We start from the raw sequence: 10,833 nt of genomic DNA, 5'->3' as shown, positions 1-10,833 counted from the left end.
CAACATTTATTAAAAATGTAAGCCCTGTCAATGTAAGGTTATAATGCTGCTTTTAAAAAGATTCTTTAGTACCTATTTATTAATATTTTCTAGGACAATGGTTAAAAACTGGGATATCAGTTGCAGTTAAAGCTAAAAAGGGAACTTGCTGTTAACCAGCCATAAACATTTCTATACTTTTAAACACCAACAATTATACCCGTAAGTACCTCACATTCATGAAATTTCGTCTATATTTAAAAAATTGAGGACTAGAGAGATGGCTCAGTGGTAAGTGCTTGCTGCATTAAGCAGGAGGACCTGCATAAAAGGCCTAGAGCAGCTATACACACCTATAACCCTAGTGCTGGTGTCAGGGACAGAGACAGTGTGACTACTGGGCTTTGCTGGCTGCCACCCTAGCTCTGGATTCAATGAGACACTTTGTCTCAAGGCACTAAACCCAAGAGTGATAGAGCAGGGCACCTGATGTCCTCCTCTAGCTTTTGTGCATGCCTTTATGTACATATCACACACACACACACATACACACACACACACACACACACACACTGAAAGTTGAGGATTAATGGTTAATGCTTCTCAAACTTTTCACTGAAGTAGCTTTTGGTAGAGGCTTTCTCTAGAGGTCAAAGTGACCACCACAATCATTAATTCTTTTATTCTCTTAAATTTTATATTATTTATTGTGCTTATAGTATAAAAATAATTCCAAACACAAACAATGAGCAAAGGAAATAACTAGAAATTTTACAGTCTTGGTTGATAATTAACAAAATATTCTACAAATAAACAAGGATAAATGTATTAAGGAGATAAAGAATGTTCCTAGCATTCCAGTTGTCTCTGTAAATGTTTTTATGATATTGTCTGATTGGGTGTGGGGTAAATGTCTATTTCCAATATAAAACAACCCAAACTCCACTAAACGCATACTCAGACACCCCTATTTCTTAAGTTACAACTCGTTGTATAAACATCTACTGCCATGCTTAAAAGAATTAGCCTATGTTGTGACTATCATAAAGTCTGATGCTTAAGCTAAAGTATATCAAATGATAGTAGCAGGAAGTAATAAAATTCACAAGCAGCATGGAATTCCTCCTTTCTTTGATATATTTCTTTGATATATACCCAGGAGACTCCCAAATATACATCTAGAGAATGATTTGTATATGAATGTATGTGGTAGTACTATCCATAATGACCAAAATGGTGCAATACCCTAAGGTGCAATAACTAATGAATGGCTAAACAAATGTCAGATTCTCATATTATGGAATATACAACAAAGAAAAGGCATGAATTATTGGATGTATATACTATAATATGGATGAAGCTTAAACATACTATCCTAAGGGGAATCCAGTCACAAAGCTCTTATTGTAAAATTCTGTTTGTATACTGTCTAAAATTGGCAAACCTATAGAGTGAGAAAGCAGACTGGTGAATGGGTAGACTGGAAATAGGAACAGGAATTGACTATTGACATGAGGGTATATTCTGGGATAATGGAATAAGGATCTGAGTTCAAATCCCAGTACCTATATTATCAAGCTGTGCATCCATTCCCCAAATACATGTAGCTCCAGCTCTGGGTAGCCTAACAGCTTTTTCTGGCCACTATATTGTGCCACCCCTCACCACACATATGTATACACTTACAAAGACATGCTTTGGAACTATATGTACACTATAAATATATATTGCTCTCATTGTTAATAAGAAGCTGGTTGATTGATAGCTAGGCAGGATTTTGGGGGCATAGAAAATGCTGCTAAGGAGGGCAGAGTCAGAGGAGTCACTAGCCAGACTGAAAGGAAGCAGGACATGCAAAAGAGGTAAAAGCTATGAGCCTTGGGACAGCACATAGATTAATAGAAATGGGTTAATTTAAGTTGTAACAGCTAGTAAGTAATGAGCCTGAGCTATCTGATGAGCATTTATAATTAAGTCTCTGTGTGGTTATTTGGGAGGAACTGCCAGGACACAGAAAAACTCTGCCTTAATAATACCTTAAAAATACCTCTCTCACTGAAGCAGCATGCACAGGGCCTACACAGTCTGCACCAGGTCCTCTGAATATGTACTATAGCTTTTAGTTTAGTACTTTTATAAGACTCCTACATGTGTGAACAAGTGGGTCTCTGATTCTTGTGTTTGCTCTTGGGGCTCTTTCATTTCTCTGTTGGCTTGTCTTATCCAACTTCCATATGATGTTTTTTGTTTTATCTTATTATATTTTATTTTGTTAAAAAAGAAATAAATCCTTAGATGGAAAAAATACCTCTCTCAAAATGACCCCCACAAAACTTAAACTCTTTAAAAATATAGGGAATACTCATACTACAGGCATGTCGTCACATAAAACATGTGTACACTGATTTTGTTCATTGTGGTCCTGCGGTAATCTAAGCATCTGTGTATTCTTTTTTTTTTTTTTTTTTTGGTTTTTCGAGACAGGGTTTGTTTGTGTAGCTTTGTGCCTTTCCTGGATCTCGCTCTGTAGACCAGGCTGGCCTCAAACTCAGAGATCTGCCTGCCTCGCCTCCCAAGTGCTGGGATTAAAGGCGTGCGCCACCACTGCCTGGCTGCATCTGTGTATTCTTAAAAAGTTTTACAAATGACAAGATATATTCTGACTCATTAACATCCTATCAGTCATACAGTCCAAAGAGAAAACTGGAAGAAAGCTTTAAAATACTGAAACGATCTTCATATCATAAACAGTGCAAATACAGGTTAGCATCAAGATATTTTAACCTTGTATTTTATTACTGATCAGCTTTATTATTTACTTTGCTGACATCTAAAACTACTTCACAGTTTGTTCAGTGAGATCATAATGGCAGCTCTTCCCTTTCTTTTTGAAGCCATATGTAAAGATCACAGTAGAAGTTTTATCTGTAATAATCAAATATATCAATGATCATTTACATCCAACTATTCCTCCCTCTCAAAACTAGGCGTATTATATACAAAGGTGAGTATATGATATCTAAATTGAACATCCGATGCAATCTTTCATTGGAATAGTTTATTTACATTTCATACTTAAAGAGAATCAGTACAAATCGGGGCATATTTACAGCATTTTCAAATCAGTGTACAAGAATGCAATGGTTTTATCCATTATATATTCAGCAAACAAAAATACATGTCTGTTCTATTTTTGTCTAAATTCTGTTGGAATTTTCACTCACTGGGAACAAAACTAATGGACAAGCCACACAAAATAGAAATAAAGTGCATTTTCAAATAGCTCTATTTAACTTTGGTGGTTGAAGCTTCAAACTTTATATTAAGGCACCTGGAAATCCCCCTTCCCTTAATTCTTTTTCAAACACCAACAAAATGCATTCACAAAATTATAGATATATGGATAGAATTTAAATTTAATATAATTAGACCCTATTAAGCCAAATGTAAACTCAATTTTCAATGCCAACATTGTTTGGAAAATACTTTCCACAGACAAATCTTACAGAACATTTCCTGTAAATGATTCTGCACAGTAACCAGTTACCAATTTTTTGTGATTTATTCTGCTATTACTATCTTCAAATCTTATGGTAGTTTCTATTCTGTGCTTTTGAAAATTTCAAGTTTGAGAAATAGTTTACAATATTTTTGTAAGAAACTTTTTGTGTCTATAATCTTGTGTGGTGTCACTCATATACTTGATCAACCAATTCAGTTCATATTTTCTGACAAACTATGCTCAAACTCACATGAGATACATACACAGCTTAATTAAAAGAAAAAGTTAAAAATGAGTATTTTGCTTTAATCTTGTTCTATCAACTTAATGTACTTTAAATAGACATTTCATGAAGTACTAGCCTAAGTTTGCATTGCTTTTTACAATTCCAGATCAATATAAGCACCTGGATACAAACCCTGACACAAATAGCCCAAGCTAAAGTAGTAGTATTATTTAATTATGATACTATCATAAAATAAAGTGATGACAGCTATTCCACATATTTAAAGCAACATATTTTTATAAGAAAGTTGTTATAAATGAAAAACCTGGCTACTGGTAGACAGTTCTGAATGTTTAAAAATGTTGCTATCACTATCATCAAGAGGAAACTTGCCTATGAAAACATTATAATGAGTTTGTGGAAAAAGTGAATAGGTTAAATACATTAAGCCATTTAACTATAGTGTCATATTATTCATGTCAGCACTTTAGTGTCATTCTTGCTTTATTAACTTTACCCAGTTCATTAATAGTAAACTAGGCCCTGATTGGCAGTCCTGTTATTACTAACGGTTCAAGTTTCTATTGACATAGGATTTCTTATGATTTAATTTCTCTAACAGCAGTCTCTTGATTAGGACTTTCATCTTCTTCAAAGGTTGGGTTGTCAACATGAGGAACAACATCCACGGCCACAGAACTTGCTTCATGGTTTACCAGTTGTAGATTTTCATCTGGAAACAGAAGGGAAAATTGTAAGATGATTCCACCCTTCTTTCTCTCCTTTCATGACAGAATTTTGCATCATTTCCAAGAGGGCGTCTTCATTCAATGATATTATACTCTGATGATTATACCAACTCTTTGTTCCTTAATACTATATGACTTTTTAAAAACCCAATGTGGGGTGCCCTCCTATATTCATGGCATTCAGAGGGTCAAGGAACAAGCATTCTTGTGCTTTCAAGGCTAGCCTGAACTACATAGTAAATTTCAGGCAGGCCTACGCTACAGTATGAGATCCTGTCTCTAAAAAAAAAAAAAAGATCATAATTTATATTGTTTCACATAAGGCACCTATGGCATTATTGATTTATGATTCATATTTTTGATTCATGTATATTTATTTACTTTTACATGAATTATGGGCTCATTAAGGACAAAAGTTACATTTATTACTTTTTTATTTCCTAAATGTAACAGCTCTTAAACCTGGCTGCATATTACTACCATTTGGGCTATTTGAACCTAATGGTACAGTAAACAAAATACATAACCTTCCTAAAAGAAAAAAGGTGGAGGGGTGACAAAACAGCTAAAGAACTTCATGCTAGACAGCTAAAGATAATGTGGGGTGTAGAGTAGTTACTGAAAGTATATTATGTTATTCTAGAATTGAGAGGTGAAGTAAACAAATTGTGGGTAAGGAAAGACTTTCTCCTTTCACTGTCACTAAAAGGAATTTCAAATGAGGCCAGTAGGAGAGTTGAGAATGAGCCCTGTGCTGTGGGGCAATCACATACATCCAGCAGGATAAACCCAGGGTCTTCCAGATAAGAGGGAGAGGAACAGAGAAAGGAAACGAGGGAAAAGCTTTGTGAGGAGATGTTTATCCTAGCCTTGTTCTTTGAAAGACCTGATTGTAATAACTACCCAGTGACAATAACTGTGCCTACTGCCCAAATCTTGCTTTTGATATATCAATATCCACAAAGAGACTTCTTGAAGAAATAGCAGATTTGGGGATGAGGGAGTGTATAAAATTAACCCTAGATTCTAGCCTAAGTGTCAGCAAACTATAACTCACAGAGCTGAGACCACAATTAAGAGTGCTTTTCACACTTGACAAAATTTCTCAAGACAAACCAACCCCTCTCCAAAGAGATCCACAAAGAGAATATGCAACAGAAATACATGTGGCCTTCAAACCATAAATATTTACTACTTGGGAAAAAAGTCAACCTAAGACTGAAAGCATACTATGGTACCAGAAAGTAAGGAAGTCAAAAGAATAAAGAACCCAACTTAAATAAGTTTCTGAAGACAGAAATGAAGAATTTATGAGCAATGGACAAATCATGAAACTAAACAAAGAATGAAATAAGTATCTGTGATCTCACTCTATTACCAATAGCTGAATAAAATACAAAAGGAGTAGCTCTTCCTTAAATTTTAAAATTATTATGTGTGGGGAGAATGACAGAAATAGAAAATCACTATCTGGCGAATAGTTCAGTAATAATTATAACATGAAATACCAATTATTGCTAAAGTTGGCCAGTAAAGGACCCATGAGAAACAAGATATTTGCATAGTTTCCAAGCATCTATCAAAAAGATATTTAATAATTACAAATGGAAAACAGTAACTTTAAAGGGAGGAATTTGGCAGACAGAATGCTTAACTGAGTGAACAAAGTTAAAATCATTTGTAATGAGAACACTGTGTGCCTCATAATATGTGCTGCTGACCGGGGCATTCTCTGGCATTCTTACCAGAAATGGACAGTGATTTAATTATCATGAAGCAGCAGACAAGGCTAAATAAAGGAACATTTTATAAAGTAACCGATAAGTGATCTTCAAAAGTATCAACCTCATGAAAGGCAAATATTAAGGAATCGTCATAGACTGGAGATCAAGGAGACGTACAAGTACACCGAGTGTCGGATCTTGAGACAGAAAAAAGGACATGTGTAGGCCAACCGGTGAAGTTAAGCTCTGTAGTTAATATTTCATTTGTTCATTTTCTGGGCTCCATAAAAGTATATGGTTATCTAAGATGTTCAAATTTGCAGAAGCCAGGAAAAGGATAGACGAGCATTCTCTGCACTATTAGTGAAATTTATTTTCTCAGTCAATGTGAAGTTATTTCAAAATTGAAAATAAAACTACCTGTAATTAGGCCCCATCCCTCGTGAATTCTTATGTAATTGATCTAAAGTGCTGTTTATATGCCATATTTAAAAAAAATCTTTCCATGTGATTCTGATGTACAGTCAAGCTGACAAGCAGAGGCCTTGCTGGATAGATTCACAGTGTGGTCTCTGTACCAGAAGTATCAGTACTACCAGGAAATTTGCTATAGATACAAATTTTCAGGCCCCACTCCAATGAGTCAACAAGTCCTCTGGGAAATTAGGTAGTTGGTTAATTTTGAAGACTAGTACTCTAACAGAACTGATCCCAATGATGTACTACATAGATGAAGTAATTATGCATTTGCAATTATAAAAATCAACTGTCATTGTAATTATCAGTGACAAATATGTAAGATTCCCCAAATGAGCAATATGCAATCACAGGCAAAATTGATTGTGACCTAAGTGGTTGTTTATTCAACACATATCTTAGATAGCAACATGTGCTGAGTTAATATAAGATGCCCTCCTCACTAAGAGGAAGTAAAAATTATGATACAACTTAGTACACTAAATGTATTAATAAAAATTTGTGGATGTGCATGTGAAATAAAGGCTTCTCAAAAAGTCTGGGAGGCAGGTCTTCAAAGGGGGAGCAGACATTAGACTGGGAAGCAAAGAGCTCAAACCTAGAGGACAGCAAAGGAATTAAATCAACAGGAAAGCAAGAGTGAAGAATCTAAGGTAACTAAGGATTGAGAGAAGAATCCTTAAGGCCTCAAAAGTGGTGTCACTAGTGTTGTGGGATGTTCTGTATGCTGTGAATGTGTTGCTCTGATTGGTTGATAAAGAATATGCTGATTGGCCAGTAGCCAGGTAGGTAGTATAGGCAGGAGAAGCAGACAGGGAGAATTCTGGGAAGAAGTCGGCTGAGTCAGGAGAGGCTAGCCCGCTGTCCAAGGAGCAGCATGTAATGGCACACAGGTAAAGCCACAGAACATGTGACAACATATAGATTAACAGAAATGGGCTGAGTTTAAGTGTAAGTGTAAGAACTAGTCAGTAGTAGGCCTGAACTAATGGCCAAGCAGTTTTAATGATTATAAGCCTCTATGTGTTTACTTGGGTCCAAGTAGCTGCGGGACTGGCAGGTGAGAGAGATCTGTCCTACCATAGGCCAGGCTGTGACACAGAAAAACTTTCAGCAACACACTAGCATTCATCCAGGAAAGAATCCAGGAGGATCATGGATCATTATCTCATTTGCTATTCAAATGATCTGTAAAGTCTCTCTACTTTACCACCCTCCCAAAAAATCCCCGCAATAACTGAACACAATCAAGTAGGATGAAATTTTTATATAAAAATACTAGCACAAATGAAATTATCTTTTATCTTCACCAACTTCTATTACCATACCATTATGGGAACACAAGATTATCATGACAAAAAACAATGACTCAGTATTACAGCTAGAACAATCCACAGATAATTAACATTCCTATGTGTGTACTCAAGGAAATGTCTGGAGATCAGATTGCAAGAAATACCAAGTTTGCTTTTACGTGGTTGTATGCCTCATGACATCTTCAGAAATGGTATTTATGGCACCCATAAACCTACATAGGGCGAAGGTATGTCAGGGAAAGCTGAAATGTTCACAAGCCATTGTGGTAATTAGTGTCTTCCATTTTTACACTAAAATTAGGTTACTTCAAGGTAAGGACTGAGGGAAAACTTTCAAACCAAGAAAAACATGGAAAAAGACATTAGAGAAAGGAAAAATAATTTATATTGAGATTTGATAGTTTTAGAGGAAAAGGTAACAAAATTAAATAACCCCCCAAATTTCTCCACTCATATTAAATTACTAAACTATCATAATAACCCATATGAATCCCAAAATTCGTATGTTCAATCTTTGTTTCCAACAATTGACTCATGTCCTAGGAAAGTCAACAGGTGGCAGCACATACCATTGTTAAACCTACTTTCCTCTGCACAAGATGGAATCCTGAGAAGATAGGCATAACCCTAACCACTGTAAATCAAGTCCTTCTATTATTTCAGCAGTCATTTATCCCACATTCTGATTTATCTGCAATAAACAAGGGCTTCTAAAATTTAAAGGTTCTCCTTTGCCCCAGTAAGAAGTTAATGAGCCAACATTTAAATGGCCCAGAGAGCAGCTTTCCAACAAAACTCTTCTTTTATGAATAATCCCAATTCCTCCGGCATGCCATCTATTTTAGGAATATTTGAATATGTATGTGCTCTTTGAATATGCATATGCTTTATGGCAGGAGCACATCTTTCATTGCATCATTTTAAATAGAAAAAAAAACTGAAATGGCATAATGGATGAATGGAACCACCACTAAAAAGCAAGAATACATGGATAGATGTGTGGCCCACAGTGGGCTACTTGTGATGAGGTCACTGCTCTTCAGTAATGTGCTTACTTGCTGACTGCACATGTTCCTCCAGAGGCGGCTCATCCGCTCCCTGGACGGAAGCATATCCAGATGATGCAGTCTCACTGCGATTGTCTTCTTCATGGGGAGAGGCAGTACTAGATGCATCATTGGAAACAGGTACTTGTAAAGACACTGATCCATCTTCAACATCCACCTGTGGAAAGCATTCAAACAAATTAAGACTTTTGGAGTGCACGCATTATATTGACATATGATTATGATGCTGTCATTGGTGATAACTCAGAGCAATACTTCTTAGCCTCATAAACCTCTAACCCATTTTCATGTCACAAAAATCTCTTGCTGGCCCCAGTCATGGTAGCTAGTGTAGGAATCGGCTCTAACAACTGGGTGCATATGTCTTCATTTGGTTTATCCCTTCACCTCAAAACATAATGGCTGGTACAAGGTAGGCACTCAGCATACATTAATACATATTATTCTGTCCCAAAAGAGAGCTGAAAATTGCTCTCATCTGTATACTTCTGTTAAGTTAAAAAGATTTTATTGAGTTGTCATTTATTTTATCTTGAAGATAAGTTTTTCATTTACAAATATAAATTATAATTTTATTATGCTTTCTCAAACTGTCATGCTTACTTAATGACAAATTTGTAACTATGTAATAATTGCAGAGTTAAAGCAGAAAAGTAGATAAGTTTGGTAGTTTACAATTCTAATTCTGATCCATATAATAAGTACACTTGAGAAGGGAGAAGAAGGAACATGAATATGTCCAAGATGGTAGGAACTTCTCTGTGTCTTCGAAAGAAATATGTCTAGTTTGGGGTATAAACTAAATGATTTGCATATTACCTACTCAGAGAGAGAAGGATGTTATTTTCATGAAGGCCCAGGAATATAAATACCACACTGCTGAAGTTCCTTCATAAAAAGAATATAGCAACGTTTACCTCAATTCCCAGAGCTTTGAGAATGTCACACTTGCACATGGGGCAAGTCCTGTGTTCTAAAAGCCATGGGTCCACACATGTCTTATGGAAAATATGACTAATAAAAGAGAAAAGAGATAATGTAGTTATAAGATGTGAAACAGCAACAACAATTTGCCACAGACACACACACACAGAGATTACAATTAGCCTTTGCAAGGATGTCTTTTTCCCTTTTAAACTTACCATTAATAAAGGGGCCACAGAACAGATTTCAGAGATTTCAGAATACAGAGCTCTTAAATATAGAGGCCCCATTACTTTAGCCTCAAAAAACTATTTTTAGTATTCATAACGTGAAAATGGCTAATGCTGCTGGACTTCAAATGTTACAATATTAAAATGATCAGTTCCCTAACTCTAAAATAGAATCATCATTCTCAGGAACAGAATGATATACTACTGAGTACAACACAGTACCAATGCTTTAGGCAATGAAATGTGCTCCAACAATACCTCTATTTAATAGCTGAGAGAAGACTAACCTTCTGGAGAGGAATTATATAAATATATATTTTGGTTTTTCGAGACAGGGTTTCTCTGTAGCTTTGGAGCCTGTCCTGGACTAGCTCTGTAGACCAGGCTGGCCTCGAACTCACAGAGATCCACCTACCTCTGCCTCCCGAGTGCTGGGATTACAGGCGTGCACCACCACCGCCCGGCTTGGAATAATACTTTAAAAATCTAAAGAGTAAAGACTTCAAAATAGGCCACTAAGTTGATTTTTATTTTTTCTCAATAGGAATGTTAGAATGAGTTTAAAATAAATAATCAAGTACTAACAACACACACACACACACACACACACACACACACACACACACACACACACACATA

At 35.9% G+C, this 10,833-nt stretch overlaps 1 protein-coding gene across 2 annotated transcripts in view; it reads right to left on the bottom strand.

The window, feature by feature from the left end:
* Positions 1–3,022: 3,022 nt before the first annotated feature.
* Rnf128 (ring finger protein 128) overlaps positions 3,023–10,833 on the bottom strand; it is a 104,565-nt gene continuing 96,754 nt past the window's right edge. For both annotated transcript variants that reach the window (XM_036175467.1, XM_036175466.1), the window contains exons 5-7: positions 9,958–10,054; positions 9,029–9,197; positions 3,023–4,440 (exon numbers count right to left, since the gene is read on the bottom strand). In XM_036175467.1, coding sequence (XP_036031360.1) covers positions 4,307–4,440; positions 9,029–9,197; positions 9,958–10,054 — 400 coding nt within the window. In that variant the 3' untranslated portion in view covers positions 3,023–4,306. The remainder of the gene's footprint in view (positions 4,441–9,028; positions 9,198–9,957; positions 10,055–10,833) is intronic.

The sequence above is a fragment of the Onychomys torridus genome, chromosome X, assembly GCF_903995425.1.
Source record: "Onychomys torridus chromosome X, mOncTor1.1, whole genome shotgun sequence".
NCBI classification, from domain to species: Eukaryota; Metazoa; Chordata; class Mammalia; order Rodentia; family Cricetidae; genus Onychomys; species Onychomys torridus.
Note: the sequence above shows the minus strand (reverse complement) of the source record. Positions and strands in the feature narration are given on the sequence as shown.